The sequence below is a fragment of the Pseudophryne corroboree genome, chromosome 2 (genome assembly GCF_028390025.1).
Source record: "Pseudophryne corroboree isolate aPseCor3 chromosome 2, aPseCor3.hap2, whole genome shotgun sequence".
Lineage (NCBI taxonomy): Eukaryota > Metazoa > Chordata > Amphibia > Anura > Myobatrachidae > Pseudophryne > Pseudophryne corroboree.
Genome location: NC_086445.1, coordinates 150,596,413 through 150,615,857, shown reverse-complemented (window position 1 = coordinate 150,615,857; position 19,445 = coordinate 150,596,413). Strand labels below are relative to the sequence as shown.

Here is a 19,445-nt window from a genome sequence, read left to right as displayed (position 1 = left end):
GCTGATTAGTTGTTTTCATAATTGGATCTCCAATCCCCATACTGTTGTAGGTCATGTGACTCTGACCCGCCATATGCTCAGCCACCGCTAAATCCATGAAGAAAACTGCTAGAGTTAGCAAGACCAACCCCTAAATTATGGATGTGGCACATTCCTAATAAAACGCTGAAAACACAGACTGCTGTGGAACAATGTACTGCTCCATCTTTCTTAAAACAATTGTATTAATTCCTACTGTGTATACATATTAAATGAACACTGTAAAAATGATGTGCAATTTATATTTATGGGTAAACATAAAATTGAGTTTGGAAAACATTTGAAATGGTGTTTATGCTTTTATCCGTACAGAACTGTTGTTTGTTTGCAGGTGTGTGACTGGCTGTACCCATTTATGTGTAGCCAGTCCCCTGTTCTACGCACAAACACTGGGGTCTACATGTTCCCAGACCTGATGTCACAGGTGTCCGGCTCCTATGTGGGTGTGGTGCTCTCTGCTCAACTGCCGGCCGATGACCTGGAGCTATTTGAGGACCTGCTAAAACAGTTGTCTGATCTGAGAATCCAGGTAAGTGTAAGGAAACTCCAAAGAGAGTATACAGTGGTGCCCATTTAATGAGCACTGTATTGTTAGCCCCTCTAAAGAGATAAATAAAGAAATCAAGACTAACGTGTCCACTTTCTTATAGTGGTTTCCACCTATCACCTGATTTGCTCTATAGAGGACCTGTCGCATGCATGATGTTATACAGTAGGTGTACTTCCTACAGTATATCACTCTACACCGACCGCGCTGTTCTGCGTAATGCCCACAGTAGTAAGGGAGTTCCTACCACCCTCATTATCTGCTTCTCCTTCTCATACCAACCTGACTCGTCACAGAGGGATTTGCAGATTCTTCTTTAGTCTGAATGCAGCATTTTCCGTGAACTTTTCCTCCATTTCACTTCTTTTGAGATTCATGTATTACACTTGTTCCCTCAGGATTACCGTTATATATATACGCCACAGACTTTCATCTTCCCACAAGACTTTCTTGCTGTCTCAGCACCTTGGCTAACTTTAAGCCTCTCCTCAGAAGCTCCATCTATATTGTCTCATGGATGATCTTCCCCCTAGGCCAGTGGTTCCCAGACTTGGTCCTTAAGGAACCCCTACAGTTCATGTTTTGCAGGTCACCCAGCAGGTGCACAGGTGTATTCATTACTCACGGACACATTTTAAAACTCCACAGAGCTAATTATTTCACTTATGATTCTGTGAGTAGACCTGGAAAACGTGAACTATTGGAGTTTGGGAACCACTGCCCTAGGCTGGAGTCTCACCTGCTCACGCCATTCCTCCTCTGGTCTCAAACCGTGCCGTGGAACTACATCCTGGACCTAATATAAAAAAAAAAAAATGTTGGGCCTAATTCAGACCTGATCGTAACAGCAAATTTGTTAGCAGTTGGGCAAAACGATGTGCACTGCGGGTAGGACAGATATAACATGTGCAGGGAGAGTTAGATTTGGGTGGGGTGTGTTCAAACTGAAATCTAAATTGCAGTGTAAAAATAAAGCAGCCAGTATTTACCCTGCACAGAAACAACGTAACCCACCCAAATCAAACTCTCTCTGCACATGTTATATTTCCCCCCCCTGCAGTGCACATGGATTTGCCCATCTGCTAACAAATTTGCTGCTACGATCAGGTCTGAATTTGGCCCATTGACTTGACAATTGCTTATTTCCACTTTAGATGCAGCACCTCCACTACTGCCCTCCTCCTGTTACCGCAGAGAAACCCTTTTCTCCCTCAGGTTCTCTATTCATCTTGTCCGTGGCACTGCTATGTTAATGGTTGTTGTATTTCTAGTTGCACCATTAGTTCTCTTTCAATATGAGCCCTCAGCTGTTCTGGATATAGATGTCTGCATTGCTTTATGATCACTGCTAGGCTAGGACTTCTGCTCTTTTCCCATCCCTTATCATGCTGATGACACCAAGCTGTATTTATCAGCACAATATTATACCGGAATAACCATGTCCATGTGCAGCACTGGTACGCCAGCCTGACACGAATTATCTGTTCTTAAGTATAGATTTGATTCCTACAACAACTAAAACATATGAACAGGGATTCTTCAACAACCGCATCTTTTTAGCGTTTCAGAGAACTGATATTTTAAAGAATTCATTGTGTTGGGCCTTTGATTATTTAATAAACAGAGACACAAAAAGCCCTATTGTTGTGAGCACAATTGTGTTTCTTTATGCTGTGTGTGTGTGAGTGAGGCTGCAGAATCTCACATGGCATAGACTGGAGAACATCCAGTCTGGTACCAGACACGGACCCCTTATCCTTTGTTTCAGAGCTTCGCTGCAATATTCGTGAATATAAAGGAAAACACAGATATGTTACAATCTTGTTTGGTTTACTGTATCCCCAGTCTAGGGATGTTCATCCGTAACCATCAGTGCTTTCAGCTGGATGGTGGGTTTTTTATTTATTTTTTATTTTTTTATCAACCCAATTCTGTGAGGGCAATGGTGGAAGCGATCGCCGGCTTTGTTCTGGTGATTGTTGATGTCACTCCTCCTGGGTACACAACAAGCAGATCTGAGTCTGTAGCAGTGAACTTACACATGCGCAAACTAGTTCTCTCCATCGATTGGTTTGCAAAGATGGTTCCATCTTCCGCCATTTAATGCTAGTCTTTTGATCTTCATCCCTGCCCCGACCTATGCTGTATGTTACTTTTTTGTCCGTCTGTTTTTCTTCCTAACACCTTCCCATGCTGTTGACGCAGTTGAGCAGAAAGGAGGTGGTTCCTGGCACGCCAAACGCAGGGCATTATTTTCAAAGTGAGCACTGTGTTCTGCTTCCTCAGTTGTAGTACATATCCTGTGGTGTCACAGGGTCTTCCCCAGCACAGTGCACCTGAGACCTACATCCCGTCTCTCCTGCTGCTAATACAATTACTCCATGTAAATTGATAAACAGACGTAACGTCCAGGTTACATCAAATCAATTCATGTTGTAATGGAGAAGCTGGTCACACAAACCGGAGTTTCCCTAAATTAGAAAAAGTAATAGACTATAAAATCAAAACAATAAAAAATATTTACTGAACTGAAGTTACTTATGGGGTACTTGAAAGCACTAGGTTATTAATAGTGGTCATGAAGTAGTTAACAGAACATACAGTACATGGGGAATGGTTATATAATTGTCTGTTCACCCATATGGCAATAATGATGATTAAACTTTGTCTCTGCTATTCAAGCCCTCTGACACCTCTGGTGAAGTCATAGATTTGGCCCAAACGATACATATAGTTCCTATACCTGAGCCTGAGCCAGAACGAAAGGAGAAGGAAGACCTGCCGCCGTGGAGTGAGAAGGTAGCATCAGGAATTCTCCAAGGTAAGAAAGCAGAGAGGAAGCCAGTCATTCCATGACTCTTCCTCTTGTGCAGTCTTCAGTGACGTTTAGGAGGATGAATGAAATGTATAAGACCTGTTGGGGTGATATGAATAATGGACCAGTTTGTAGTTATCTCTGTATCCAGTTGCTAAGATGCAGGATCAGTTTTATTATGTGCACGTCCTGGCTACTGAAAAGCAAACGGATAAAGGGCTATAAAATCTAAGATGGCTTTAGATGCTGAAGGCGTAGAGGAAATGGTTTTAACCTAAGTAAATGTGTATATGGATCACTCTGCTCTGCTAGAGAACCTAACTAACTTGTTTGGTCTTGTAGGGGCCTCTTGGCTGAGTTGGGGTTTGGCAAAAGGAGCTGAGCTTACAGAAAAAGCCATCCACAAAGGTGCTACTAAAATAAGGGAAAACATTCAACCTGAGGATAAACCTCTGGAGGTCAATCCCACCGTGGCCAAAGGACTTCACGTGGCTAAGAAAGCCACCGGCGGAGCAGTTAAAGTCAGCCAGTTCCTTGGTAACAAAATTTGTTTTGTATTTATCATACATTGTATATCTGTACATTGTCGCATTTCTTATTACGTTATGTATATTTTACCCGGTCCATGCATCATGAACTAATTACTTCTGTATATGCTAAAACTGGATGGCAAATTGTAATCCAACCGCCGCTTCAGAGTCACAGGATGTTACCTAGTTATTGATTGACAGAGACCATGGGGGTTATTCAGGTTTACTAGCAAACAAAAATAGCACACTAATGGGCAAAACCATGTGCACTGCAGGTGGGGCTGATGTAACACGTGCAGAGTTAGATTTTGGTGGGTTATATTTCTGTGCAGGGTAAATTCTGGATGCTTTATTTTTAAAATGCAATTTAGATTTCAGTTTGAACACACCACACCCAAATCTAACTCTCTCTGCACATGTTACATCTGCCCCACCTGCAGTGCACATGGCTTTGCCCATTAGTGTGCTTTTTTGGTTTGCTAACAAACCTGAATAAGGCCCCATATCATCATCTCCATTTAGTTTTTTCTCAACTTTTCTATCATTTCTGTGTTGAATCGGAAGAAGGTGCATGCTTTTGGACAATATTTAAAAAATATACATGTTTAAGTTATTTTAAAATTGACATCATGGTAGACTAGTGAATGGGAGTAAGATCTGTGTAGGGTCAGCTTTAATTCAGAGCAATGTGGCATTGGATCTCTCATTTTGCCTCACACCCCCATAGAGGTGCACAGGAAAATGAGCGATGTTTCTGTAATTTCACTGTTATTCTGTGTGATGTGGGCAGCAACTCATCACTCCGAATTGAGTCGTCCCATGGGGGGGAGGGTAAATGGCTAAATAGTGACATTGATCATGAAGTTGATGGATGATGTGTAAGAAATATCGGCATCTCTGGAACAGAAGCACCAAGTCATGGTTTCCTCCCAGAAATGTCCTTCCAGTGCATCAGTTGAATGAACGCTGAAGGGACCAGATATGATGGAATCCTAGTGGGGAGGTAGGGGGTAAGTAGTAGTAGTACTCGTAGTTGTTGTAAGGAAAGTCACTAGTAGTAAGGAAGCTCCTGGCTTTGCTATGACCCAGGTAAACCTCTTTTCATATAGATCACTGATTCATGTATTGTAGGAAAATAAATATTAAATTATGGGTAAGCATGGATCTCCCCTCTCCCATATTTAATGATGTCGCATTTTTCCTTCTGGCACTAGTGGACGGTGTGTGCGCTGTTGCAAGCTGTGTTGGGAAGGAGCTGGGGCCACATGTAAAAAATTATGGAAGCAAGCTTCTTCCTGAGTCTCTGAAGAAAGATAAGGATGGCAAATCTCCACTGGATGGCGCAATGGTGGTAGCAGCCAGTGGCGTACAAGGTACTCGCATGATTACTGAGATATACAGTGTATAGGTGTATATATACTCCTGTGCCAGGAAAACTGAGACTAGTGATGTGTAGGTCCTCCTTTACAGCAACATGAAGGGACATGGACTCCACACTGAACTGCATCCCACATGTGTACCATTGGGTTCAAATCCGGCGAGTGAGGCAGGAATGCTGCTCCATTCATAATCTGGTGGCTACTGACCTGTGCGGTGGCACTAGGGTGGCCAATCCCGGGCCATTTTTTCAACCCCAAGGATCTGGATTGAAAAATGATCATTCCCGGGATTGGATTCTCTTCAGTGTGCCCCGCCCAGTCCACAAAACTCACCGTAACCTGGACAGGCGAGAGGCTGGGCCACTTGCTGGAGGAGGTGAGATGTGAGGCAGTGCAGGAGGTGAGGTCCGGCTGGTGGGCGGCTGGCTGCGCAGCGTGACCTCTGACTTCACGTCACGCTGTGCAGCCGAGGGCAGGGGGAGCTGAGCAAGGTAAGCCGGGCAGCGTCTGAGTCTCCTTAGGACACTCAACGCTGCCCGGCATAGAGAAAAGTAAAGTGGTGGCCAATCCTGAAATCCCCGGGATTGGAAGCTCCAATCCCGGGATTAAATCCCAGCCAATTTTAGGTCCGAATACTGGGATCCCGCCGATCCTGATCCCAGGATTGTCCACCATAGGTGGCACATTGTCGTGCTGAAAGAACCCACACCTGGCTTTGTGAATGAATGTATGAACAGATGTAAATAGGGGGCCATTCCGACCTCATCACACGCTAGGTTTTTTCGCTGTGGTGCGATCAGGTCAAAACTGCGCATGCGTATGCACCGCAATGCGCAGGCGCGTCGTATGGGTACAAAGCGGATCGTTGCTTAGCGATGGATTTAACAAAGAATCCATTCGCACAGCCAATCGAAAGGAGATTGACAGGAAGAGGGCGTTAGTGGGTGGCAACTGACCGTTTTCTGGGAGTGTTTGGAAAAATGCAGGAGTGTCCAAGTGTTTGCAGGGCGGGTGCCTGACGTCAATTCCGGACACGAACAGGCTGAGGTGATCGCAGCGGCTGAGTAAGTTCAAACCTACTCAGAAACTGCAAAAAACTTTCTTGTACCACTCGGCTGCAAAAGCGATTGCACACTTGCAAAGCAAAAATACACTCCCCTATAGGCGGCAACTATCTGATCGCAGCGCTGCAAAAAGTAGCTAGCGAGCGATCAACTCGGAATGACCCCCATAATCTGCAAGGATGGTTACATAGCAACTACTGGTCAGTGATGTCTGCAGATATACTGTATTGGGGTCCTTATGCATGCCAGCTTAAAACACCCCACACCATAACAGTGCCTTGTTGGAATGCGGGGTCCATTGCCTCGTGGATTTTTTTCACATGCGTAATCGTCCATTCATTGGCCCAGGCTACACGTTTCCAGGCATCCAGTGTCTGTGTTCACAAGCCCAGTCATTACACAGAGCCATGTGCTCTTGGGTCAGCAATGGGACCTGAGTGGGCTCTCGGCTCCTGTACTCCATAGAAGAAAGGGAATGTTGTACTGTTCAAACACTGATGTTGCTTGTGGTCCCAGCATTACATTTTGCTGTTATATGCGCCAATGTTGCATGCCGGTTGGATGTTAGTGTGTGCTAGACGACGCTGTCCATGATTGTTCAGAGTTTGTAATCAGTCCCAGTGGTGTCGCACGCTGGATGTCTTCCCGGATGTGAAAATCCAAATTTTGAGTTTATTTTGAAGATGGATCGACCCATCTCCCTGGAACGTACTTTCAAGCGTCGATCAAAGTCTCTTAAATTATTATAAGCTAACATCTTCACTACAAACTATACGACGACCGTTTGCAGATGTATCTGTAATGTAGGGGGTATGGTGGCATGTACTGGACTGAAAGCAGCTGTCTCAGTTTTTCAGGCACGTGTATATACTGTATTAGTTATTATTATTTCTCCACTTTCCACATTTATGCTTTTAATGTGCTTTTATATGTAAGGATTTGCAACAGTCTGGCTGGGCCTGGAGCATGCTGGGAAAACCATCGCTAAGAGTGTGGCCTCCGAGACTGTACACACTGTCAAGTACAAGTAGGTCTAATTGTCTGTTGTGACCTGTTATACTGAGCCATGCATAGTGCTTATGGTCCCGCACAGAGCTGAATAACCCAGGGTGTTCCCTCGCTGTCCATATTCTCCAGAATTTGGTTTGTTTTACATATTTATAGAACAATAACGTGCAAACCTAATTGCATCAAAATGAAGACCATTTTTATTTAATAGAGATTGCCAGGTATTAACATGGGGTCTGCTTGAGTAGAATCTACAGGAAAGAATGTGCCAAGCTCAGGGAGCTACACCCTATTTGCTATTCATACATTCTTTAGTAATTTCCCCCCCCCCACCCCCCCCCCAACGTATAAAAATAAGAATCTTTGGTGTCCTCATCAGCCATCTGTAACTAATTGGTGTCTGAAAAAATAAATAGTCGTGAAGAGACCCATCAGAATCATTGCAAACAATACAATAAATAATAGGGCCCATTTATCAATTAGTGATAAAACTGTCTGTGAAGGATAAAACTGGTTGTGTATGATAAATGGTGCCCGGCCAATCAGCTCCAAATTGTCATTTTTCAAACACATGACCGTTAGGAGCTGAACACATGACAGTTGGGAGCTGATTGGCTGGCCACCATTTATCATACACTTAGGGGGGGATTCAATTGTTATCACCCCCGATCTCCCATCTATAAGTGACGGGAGATCACAGGAGCGATATACAATAGATGTCCCCGATCGTGCCCATTAGTGTTGGATCACTTTTCACACATTTCAGCTTGCCACCTCCGGCGGGTGCGAGCTGAAGTGCAGACGCCGGGCGGCAGCCGATCGCGCCCCGACGGAGCTACATTTCAATAGCTCCATTCGACACCATCTAGTGGATGCCAGCGGGAATAAGATTTGAATTCCTCCCAATGAGTTTTATCAATGCCTGGATGCTAAAATAAGTCAATTAAAATACATGACAACTTTAATATGTAAAAGTTAACATGCAAATCTCACTTACTGTAAAATGCAGGAATTCTATTCTTTTCATGAGACAACAGTTGGAATTCTAATCAGACTGGCTACCATGCTAATAAACCTGGATATCTGGCAGGATGTAATAGTCAGAGTTCGCCCAACAAGTGCGATGCCAAATTTTATTTTTTTAAAGGGGCATTCATTTACAAGGTATGGTTTTGCCTTGTAAATGACTGCCCCTTTAAAAAAAAAAAAAAGTCTAAGTTCGGCCGACATCCCCCACGTTGGGCGAACTCTGACTCTATTACATCCTGCCCATCATGTCAATTTTGGCCAATGCCGGCCCTTGCTCCACATTAGCACTGTAATCCAGTTAGAAGCACTGGTGTGGCATGACGGGCAGGTAGCACTGGGACACAGTGCTACTGGGTACACTACCGCATCCCAAACACATCATCCATTTGTCCCTCTCCTGGATGGACTGGAAGGAGGTGGAAAAATGATGGCTTTGAATTACCTGTATAAAGTAAGCTAAACTCAGGTCCTCTATCAATCGTCCTTGTGACGTGTTTTCCAGGCTATAGTTTTTATTACAGGTTGAGTATCCCATATCCAAATATTCCGAAATACGGAATATTCCGAAATACAGACTTTTTTGAGTGAGATTGAGATAGGGAAACCTTTGTTTTTTGATGGCTCAATGCACACAAACTTTGTTTAATACACAAAATGATTAAAAATATTGTATTAAATGACCTTCAGGCTGTGTGTATAAGGTGTATATGAAACATAAATGAATTGTGTGAATGTAGACACACTTTGTTTAATACACAAAATTATTAAAAATATTGGCTAAAATTACCTTCAGGCTGTGTGTATAAGGTATATATGAAACATAAATGCATTCTGTGCTTAGATTTAGGTCCCATCACCATGATATCTCATTATGCTATGCAATTATTCCAAAATACGGAAAAATCCGATATCCAAAATTCCTCTGGTCCCAAGAATTTTGGATAAGGGATACTCAACCTGTAATATATTGGATGTTAATGACTAATTGAATGTACAGTCCTGTGTAAACCAAATCTAATACAAGTGTCTGGATGCTGCTGACATCACATGAGAAATAGAGTTGAAGGTTCTGTGATGCATTGGGCATATATGGTATTTGCTAATTATCTGCAGCTATAAGAGATGTGTGACATTTCCATTTTAGATATAAGGGACTCCATATGGATGAACCTCCAGCTACAAAACCTTAAGTGAATACCATTTATTTATCGCTTAATATGTAATTATGTCCTTTTATAATGAAGCCTTTTGTCTATTCAGTATTATACCCTAAAATCTATTCTTTAAAAATGATTACCTGCAATAATTGGTTCTGTGACTGCTGTTATCTCGTGTCTTCTGTTATTTTTCTCCTAAAATATTAATATTTCTATAGCTGCAAACTTCCATGTTACAGACTGGTCCTACAAGTGTTTCCTAGAGTAAGGGACCTATTTCCAGTCACTGGGTCAATTCTGGAAGTGGAATTATAACAAAACTGTATAATAGTTTCTCTGCAGACTATTATGAGCCAAATAAGCGGGTTGACTGCATATCCTTTGTCACTTACTTTTATTTTAGTATATCAGGCTCCAGAATGTCCCCATTTCTGTATTTCTAGAATTCCATTCCTGCCACTACCCCAATTATAATATACCCCAGTCACACCACTAGCCACTCTCCAAAGTTATTGCATACGGAGAGAAAATATTCATTGCAATTAAGATTGACAGGAGGGCTGAGAGTAGGTAAGAGAACCTAAACAATGGTCCTTTACTGAATGTTACATTCTACATTTCTACAAACCACATAGAACAATTATTAGAATAATTATTATTAGAAATACAAAGTGGAAACAACACTGAATGGACAGTTTCAGCTATAAGAGTATATGCTAAAACGAATGCACAAATCCATTACTACACTTTTTTTTCCAGTGAAAAATGATTTATTTGAGGGTATAATATCTCCCGTAAGTGTTCTAGAAAGACTGATGTAATCCTGTGTGTAATATGACCTGTTGCACTGAAGATCTGCACATTGTAAAAACTGAAGGAATCATCATTGGTTATACGTCTAAAAAAAGTATTATGCTGTTTTTGCATCCTCTGTACATTTTACACAAGGCGCATAGGATGTAATGCCGCAGAAACACATCCTCAGGTGGAGACCATGGAAGCCAGGTTACTGCTGTGGTGATGGGATGATACCCCAAGAGCTACAGGGGTAGGAAAGACTGGAAGTCCACTTGTGCTGGGCCCTGCTCTGTATGATCCTTCTTCTTTTACAGTTGCAGCATCTGACTCTGCATACCTGACAGTACAGATGTAGCACACTCTGGTGTTCCTCCAGCATGGTCATTATTAATGTGCCTTCGCTGCTATTAAATATAGGCTTCATCTCACATGGTATACTCATTTCTGCTCGTCTCTCTCACGTTCCTGAGCTAAGGGCCTGATTCATTACGGGGTCGCATCCACGATCCTCCTTGTAGATCCCCCGCTGATTGAGTCCTGCGCATGTGCAGAACGGGTCCTGCGATCGTGGTGCAGATATGTGAACACCTTTGCCTGACTGACAGGCAGAGGCGTTCGCAGGGAGGGACGGCCGGCATTGGAGAAAATGGGGGAGTGTCGCCCCCATGTTCCAGGAGTCGCAAGGCCACACTGCGACGGCAGGGTTGAGTAAGTTGAAGCTTACTCAGTCTGCCGTCGCAGATGAACATTGCAACCAATTCTACTGGAAATTATCACATAATATATATATAGCAGTGCTCCCCTCTCTCGTCCTCAGTTACTCACATGCCAGCAAGAAAATGAGGGCAGCGCAGGGGGCAGCCCCAGCGCTCAGGTGACCAGCAGAAACCCCAGTGGCGCCCCCAACCTCTGTCCACCCTGACCCTCTGTTGCTCCTGGCAGAGGACATTTCCCGATTGGGAGAGGGCTCAGAAGTACTATATCTGGCACAAATCTACCCATCTCTTAGATCTGTCCTGCATCTCACAGCAGCTACAGAGAACACTTCTGGTGCCCGGCTGGCGTGGTGGGCGAACTCTCTGGCACTGCCCCAGTGTTAACCACCTAGCCAGTGGCAGCAGCAGAGGTCACCCCTGACTTGTCTTTGGCTGGTGCCTTAGTGGTAGACACCTCCGGCTGCCAGATCACTTTCCAGAGTGCAGTCAGGTTCCCTTCTGTTTTCTTATCTGTGCAGCGAAATTGATTGGTAATTGCCGGGACAGTGATCCAGCAGCCAAGGGTGGCAATAGCCTGCAGCCACCATGGCTCCAGTAACTGTTACAATGTAGAATAGATGGCAGCTGTGCAACTATTCTTTTATTGTACACCCCATCACATCAGACAGCTGGGTGCAGTGGCTCCACTCTTCTCCAGCAGAGACACGAGGATGGGAGACAGACCGGTGGTGTAATGAGGTACAGTTATCCAGACACTGCGGGAAGGATCTGAACAGCGCCCTCTGCTGTACAAGCTGGTGTGTAAACGGCAGCTTGTGAAGAGATTTGGGTGCAGGTATGCCATCTTTGGACGGCCTACAGTTACACACAAATTCCCCAACCCCCCCCACCCCCCACCCCCCACCCCCACACAAAAGAAATGCTCTTTGTGAACATGATGAATTACATAATGTCCACACCCTTATACAAAAGTAGGTGGAAATATACATTTTCAGCTACAATTCTAGAAATTGATGATGAATAAACCCCTAAAGCTTCCATAACGATATAAAAATGTAACTGTACCCCTCCTTCCTCTGCCATCACGAAGGAGCTTCCTAACTGACTGGCTCAGGAGAAAGTCATTATTTATTTTAGCCAAGTGAGCCAACACAATAGCATAACACATTATACCATATGAAATCTTACGAGGAGCCACGTGTTGGTGCAGGACACAGTGGTGGAGAACATTTTATGATCACTATACAGCAGCTTCTATAACAACAGAGCGTGCTGCATTGTACTGACAGAGTAAGTAACGGATGACCCTAATGGTAATTCAATTGTGCTGAATCCAGGAAATTGGGCAATGATTAATGTCTGGCAATTTATTCCGATTGAATCTTAATTTCTCTAACGTCCTAAGTGGATGCTGGGGACTCCGTAAGGACCATGGGGAATAGCGGCTCCGCAGGAGACTGGGCACATCTAAAGACAGCTTTAGGACTATCTGGTGTGCACTGGCTCCTCCCCCTATGACCCTCCTCCAAGCCTCCGTTAGATCTGTTAGATCTTTGTGCCCGAACGAGAAGGGTGCACACTAGGGGCTCTCCTGAGCTTCTTAGTGAAAGTTTTAGTTTAGGTTTTTTATTTTCAGTGAGACCTGCTGGCAACAGGCTCACTGCATCGAGGGACTAAGGGGAGAAGAAGCGAACTCACCTGCGTGCAGAGTGGATTGGGCTTCTTAGGCTACTGGACATTAGCTCCAGAGGGACGATCACAGGCCCAGCCATGGATGGGTCCCAGAGCCGTGCCGCCGGCCCCCTTACAGAGCCAGAAGACAGAAGAGGTCCGGAAAATCGGCGGCAGAAGACATCCTGTCTTCACCAAGGTAGCGCACAGCACTGCAGCTGTGCGCCATTGCTCCTCAGCACACTTCACACTTCGGTCACTGAGGGTGCAGGGTGCTAGGGGGGGGCGCCCTGAGCAGCAATAAAAACACCTTGGCTGGCGAAAATACATCACATATAGCCCCCAGGGCTATATGGATGAATTTTAACCCCTGCCAGAATCCATAAAAAAGCAGGAGAAAAGTCCGCGAAAAGGGGCGGAGCCTATCTCCTCAGCACACTGGCGCCATTTTCCCTCACAGCTCAGTTGGAGGGAAGCTCCCCTGGCTCTCCCCTGCAGTCACTACACTACAGAAAGGGTTAAAAAAGAGAGGGGGGCACTAATTAGGCGCAGTATTAACAATACAGCAGCTATAAGGGGAAAAACACTTATATAAGGTTATCCCTGTGTATATATATAGCGCTTTGGTGTGTGCTGGCAAACTCTCCCTCTGTCTCCCCAAAGGGCTAGTGGGGTCCTGTCCTCTATCAGAGCATTCCCTGTGTGTGTGCTGTATGTCGGTACGTTTGTGTCGACATGTATGAGGAGAATAATGATGTGGAGACGGAGCAGATTGCCTGTAATAGTGATGTCACCCCCTAGGGGGTCGACACCTGAGTGGATGAACTGTTGGAAGGAATTACGTGACAGTGTCAGCTCTGTATAAAAGACAGTGGTTGACATGAGACAGCCGGCTACTCAGCTTGTGCCTGTCCAGACGTCTCATAGGCCGTCAGGGGCTCTAAAGCGCCCGTTACCTCAGATGGCAGATATAGACGCCGACACGGATACTGACTCCAGTGTCGACGGTGAAGAGACAAATGGGACTTCCAGTAGGGCCACACGTTACATGATTGAGGCAATGAAAAATGTTTTACACATTTCTGATAATACGAGTACCACCAAAAAGGGGTATTATGTTCGGTGAGGAAAAACTACCTGTAGTTTTCCTGAATCTGAGAAATTAAATGAGGTGTGTGATGATGCGTGGTTTTCCCCCGATAACAACTGATAATTTCTAAAATGTTATTGGCATTATATCCTTTCCCGCCAGAGGTTAGGGTGCGTTGGGAAACACCCCCTAGGGTGGATAAAGCGCTCACACGCTTGTAAGGGCTCTACCCTCTCCTGAGATGGCCGCCCTTAAGGATCCTGCTGATAGAAAGCAGGAGGGTATCCTAAAATGTATTTACACACATACTGGTGTTATACTGCGACCAGCAATCGCCTCAGCCTGGATGTGCAGTGCTGGGTTGGCGTGGTCGGATTCCCTGACTGAAAATATTGATACCCTAGATATGGACAGTATATTTTTGCCTATAGAGCATTTAAAAGATGCATTTCTATATATGCGTGATGCACAGCGGAATATTTGCCGACTGGCATCAAGTCTAAGTGCGTTGTCCATTTCTACCAGTAGAGGGTTATGGACACGTCAGTGGTCAGGTGATGCGTATTCCAAACGGCATTTGGAAGTATTGCCTTAATAAGGGGAGGAGTTATTTGGGGTCGGTCTTTCAGACCTGGTGGCCACGGCAACAGCTGGGAAATCCACGTTTGTACCCCAGGTCGCCTCTCAACATGAGAAGACGCCGTATTATCAGGCGCAGTCTTTTCGTGGACAAGCGGGCAAAATGTTCCTCATTTCTGCCCCGTGACAGAGGGAGAGGAAAAAGGCTGCAGAAATCAGCCAGTTCCCAGGAACAGAAACCCTCTCCCGCCTCTGCCAAGCCCTCAGTATGACGCTGGGGCTTTACAAGCAGAATCAGGCACGGTGGGGGGCCCGTCTCAATGAATTTCAGCGCGCAGTGGGCTCACTCGCAAGTAGACCCCTGGATCCTTCAGGTGATATCTCAGGGGTACAAATTAGAATTCGAGACGTCTCCCCCTCGCCGTTTTCCTAAAGTCGGCTTTACCGATGTCTCCTTCTGACAGGGAGACAGTTTTGGAAGCCATTCACAAGCTGTATTCCCAGCAGGTGATAATCAAGGTACCCCTCCTGCAACAGGGAACGGGGTATTATTCCACACTGTCGTGGTACCGAAGCCGGACGGCTCGGTGAGACCGATTCTAAATCTAAAATCTTTGAACACTTACATACAGAGGTTCAAATTCAAGATTGAGTCACTCAGAGCAGTGATTTGCGAACCTGGAAGAAGGGGACTACATGATGTCTCGGGACATCAAGGATGCTTACCTTCATGTCAAAATTTACCCTTCTCACCAAGGGTACCTCAGGTTTATGGTACAGAACTGTCACTATCAGTTCAGACGCTGCCGTATGGATGGTCCACGGCACCCCGGGTCTTTACCAAGGTAATGGTAATGATGATATTCCTTCGAAGGAAGGGAATTTTAGTTATCCCTTACTTGGACGATTCCCTGATAAGGGTAAGATCCAGGGAACAGTTGGAGGTCGGTGTAGCACTATCTCAGGTAGTGTTGCGGCAGCACGATTGGATTCTCAATATTCCAAAATCGCAGCTGGTTCCGACGACTTGTCTTCTGTTCCTAGGGATGATCCTGGACACAGTCCAGAAAAAGGTGTTTCTCCCGGAGGGGAAAGACAGGGAGTTATCCGAGCTAGTCAGGAACCTCCTAAAACCGAGCCAAGTCTCAGTGCATCAATGCACAAGGGTTCTGGGTAAAATGGTGGCTTCCTACGAAGCAATCCCATTCGGCAGATTCCACGCAAGAACTTTCCAGTGGGACCTGCTGGACAAATGGTCCGGGTCGCATCTTCAGATGCATCAGCGGATAACCCTGTCACCAAGGACAAGGGTGTCCCTCCTGTGGTGGTTGCAGAGTGCTCATCTTCTAGAGGGCCGCAGATTCGGCATTCAGGACTGAGTCCTGGTGACCACGGATGCCAGCCTGCGAGGCTCGGGAGCAGTCACACAGGGAAGGAATATCCAGGGCTTATGGTCAAGCCTGGAGACATCACTTCACATAAATATCCTGAAGCTAAGGGCCATTTACAATGCTCTAAGCTTAGCAAGACCTGTGCTTCAAGGTCAGCCGGTGTTGATCCAGTCGGACAACATCACGGCAGTCACCCACGTAAACAGACAGGGTGGCACAAGAAGCAGGAGGGCAATGGCAGAAGCTGCAAGGATTCTTCGCTGGGCGGAAAATCATGTGATAGCACTGTCAGCAGTATTCATTCCGGGAGTGGACAACTGGGAAGCAGACTTCCTCAGCACGACCTCCACCCGGGAGAGTGGGGACTTCACCCAGAAGTCTTCCACATGATTATAAACCGTTGGGAAAAACTCGACAGGTATTGCGCCAGGTCAAGGGACCCTCAGGCAATAGCTGTAGACGCTCTGGTAACACCGTGGTATGTGTTCCCTCCTCTGCCTCTCATACCCAAGGTACTGAGATTGATAAGATGGAGAGGAGTAAGCACTATATTCGTGGCTCCGGATTGGCCAAGAAGGACTTGGTAACCGGAACTTCAAGAGATGCTCACGGAGGATCCGTGGCCTCTACCTCTAAGAAGGGACCTGCTCCAACAAGGACCCTGTCTGTTCCAAGACTTACCGCGGCTGCGTTTGACGGCATGGCGGTTGAACGCCGGATCCTGAAGGAAAAAAGGCATTCCGGATGAAGTCATCCCTATCCTGATCAAAGCCAGGAAGGATGTAACCGCAAAACATTATCACCGCATTTGGCGAAAATATGTTGCGTGGTGCGAGGCCAGTAAGGCCCGACAGAGGAAATTCAACTGGGTCGATTCCTACATTTCCTGCAAACAGGAGTGTCTATGGGCCTGAAATTGGGGTCCATTAAGGTTCAAATTTCGGCCCTGTCAATTTTCTTCCAAAAAGAACTAGCTTCAGTCCCTGAAGTTCAGACGTTTGTAAAAGGGGTACTGCATATACAGCCTCCTTTTGTGCCTCCAGTGGCACTTTGGGATCTCAATGTAGTTTTTTGGGTTCCAAAAGTCACATTGGTTTGAACCACTTAAATCTGTGGAGTTAAAATATCTCACATGGAAAGTGGTCATGCTGTTGGCCCTGGCCTGGGCCAGGCGCGTGTCAGAATTGGCGGCTTTATCCTGTAAAAGCCCTTATCTGATTTTCCATTCGGACAGGGCGGAATTGAGGACTCGTCCTCAGTTTCTCCCTAAGGTGGTTTCAGCGTTTCACCTGAACCAACCTATTGTGGTGCCTGCGGCTACTAGGGACTTGGAGGACTCCAAGTTGCTAGACGTTGTCAGGGCTCTGAAAATATATGTTTCCAGGATGGCTGGAGTCAGAAAATCTGACTCGCTGTTTATCCTGTATGCACCCAACAAGCTGGGTGCTCCTGCTTCTAAGCAGACTATTGCTCGTTGGATTTGTAGTACAATTCAGCTTGCACATTCTGTGGCAGGCCTGCCACAGCCAAAAATCTGTAAATGCCCACTCCACAAGGAAGGTGGGCTCATCTTGGGCGGCTGCCCGAGGGGTCTCGGCTTTACAACTTTGCCGAGCAGCTACTTGGTCAGGAGCAAATACGTTTGTAAAATTCTACAAAATTGATACCCTGGCTGAGGAGGACCTGGAGTTCTCTCAATTGGTGCTGCAGAGTCATCCGCACTCTCCCGCCCGTTTGGGAGCTTTGGTATAATCCCCATGGTCCTTACGGAGTCCCCAGCATCCACTTAGGACGTTAGAGAAAATAAGAATTTACTTACCGATAATTCTATTTCTCGTAGTCCGTAGTGGATGCTGGGCGCCCATCCCAAGTGCGGATTGTCTGCAATACTGATACATAGTTATTGTTACCAAAAAATCGGGTTATTGCTGTAGTGAGCCATCTTTTCTAGAGGCTCCTCTGTTATCATGCTGTTAACTGGGTTCAGATCACAGGTTGTACAGTGTGATTAGTGTGGCTGGTATGAGTCTTACCCGGGATTCAAAATCCTTCAGTATTGTGTACGCTCGTCCGGGCACAGTATCCTAACTGAGGCTTGGAGGAGGGTCATAGGGGGAGGAGCCAGTGCACACCAGATAGTCCTAAAGCTTTCTTTAGATGTGCCGTCTCCTGCGGAGCCGCTATTCCCCATGGTCCTTACGGAGTCCCCAGCATCCACTACGGACTACGAGAAATAGAATTATCGGTAAGTAAATTCTTATTTATGCTATGATGATGAAATAAAAAAAACGTAAATTTAAAATGTGCAAATGATTTGCCAGGGACCAGTCAGTTAATTGATTGTGAAAACAACACTGACCTGCTTCTGTGTGTGACGTAGGTATGGAAAAGACGCCGGGCACGCTACTGACAATGCAATGAATTCTGCCATCAATGTTGGCGTCACTGCACTGAACATAGACCACATTGGTATAAAAGCAATTGTGAAGAAGACGGCAAAGGAAACCAGTTATACCATTCTGGATGATTACAAATTAATTGAGAAACAGGACAAGAAGGAGGAACCTCACTGAACCATTAATAGTGCTCTCCCTGTTGCCTTAATGTGTGACTCTAAGCTTTCTCAATGGAATGACCAGAATAACTGCGTGTTCCTCCATTCCCAGTTACATTTCCCGTCTGAGAAAGACCATTCTACTACTAGAAACTAGGATTGAGATTTTATGTCCGAATCTGAACCGTAAACTTGGGGCCTAAGAATTTTTTTTTGTGTTTTTTTTTTTTTTTTTCCAGTAGAGTAGATTGAAGTTATACTTGGGTCGTCCTGAGCTTCAGTATGTTCCATTACTCGGTTATTCTCTTTACCCACTAAACAGTAGACATAATAACAACTATGCGGTCAGACATTAGTCAGTTTTTCCTGCATCTTTTATCATGTAACACACATAAACTGCCACAATAAGGTCTGACATCTGTTCCAGCACCTTATGCACACTAAAATGACCCAATCGAACATCTCTCTGGTTGTTACAGAACAACTGCACTAAGTTATTAAATAAACCATTAAGTGTACTTGTATATATTGTGTTCTTCAGCAGAGTTCTCCCCACCGCAAAGACAATGGCTTACTGCTATTTTATATAGCTTGTTATAGTTTTGTTACTTTGAAAGAGCTTATTTCTAAATAGTTTGTATTTCTCTGCAGTTTATGAACAGTTGGATTATACTTTAGAAAGTATTATAGCGTGTATGACCCAGAAATCCACACTTCTCTATTTATAACCTACTAGAAGCCAATGTGAAATGACTACTGCAGTTTAGTTGATCATGCTAATTTATCACTGCCTAAACCTAACAACCCCCACCCCCTGTGCGGCCTGACCCTAAGGAGCACCGGCATACTTGCGTTCGGGATGCCAGCAGTTGGGATTCCGGCGCTAACATGTTGATCTATGTCTGGATCCCAGCTTCTGCATTCCAACCAGTGTTGGAAATTCCAGCCTCCTGCATCCTATATAACATACTGTATAACTAAAGGGTGTGGTTCATCAAATCGACAGTGTCTACGTCGACAATGTTTAGGTCGACCACTATAGGTCGACAGTCACTAGGTCGACATGGATGGAAGGTCG

At 45.2% G+C, this 19,445-nt stretch overlaps 1 protein-coding gene across 3 annotated transcripts in view; it reads left to right on the top strand.

The window, feature by feature from the left end:
• Positions 1-18,816, top strand: part of SPART (spartin) — an 80,549-nt gene extending 61,733 nt beyond the window's left edge. For 2 of the 3 annotated variants that reach the window (XM_063951828.1, XM_063951827.1), the window contains exons 3-8: positions 371-568; positions 3,269-3,407; positions 3,744-3,938; positions 5,146-5,304; positions 7,311-7,401; positions 18,194-18,816. In XM_063951828.1, coding sequence (XP_063807898.1) covers positions 371-568; positions 3,269-3,407; positions 3,744-3,938; positions 5,146-5,304; positions 7,311-7,401; positions 18,194-18,386 — 975 coding nt within the window. In that variant the 3' untranslated portion in view covers positions 18,387-18,816. Of the gene's footprint in view, positions 1-370; positions 569-3,268; positions 3,408-3,743; positions 3,939-5,145; positions 5,305-7,310; positions 7,402-9,555; positions 9,602-18,193 lie in introns of all 3 variants that reach the window. The other variant, XM_063951829.1, reaches the window with a different exon arrangement.
• Positions 18,817-19,445: the final 629 nt, after the last annotated feature.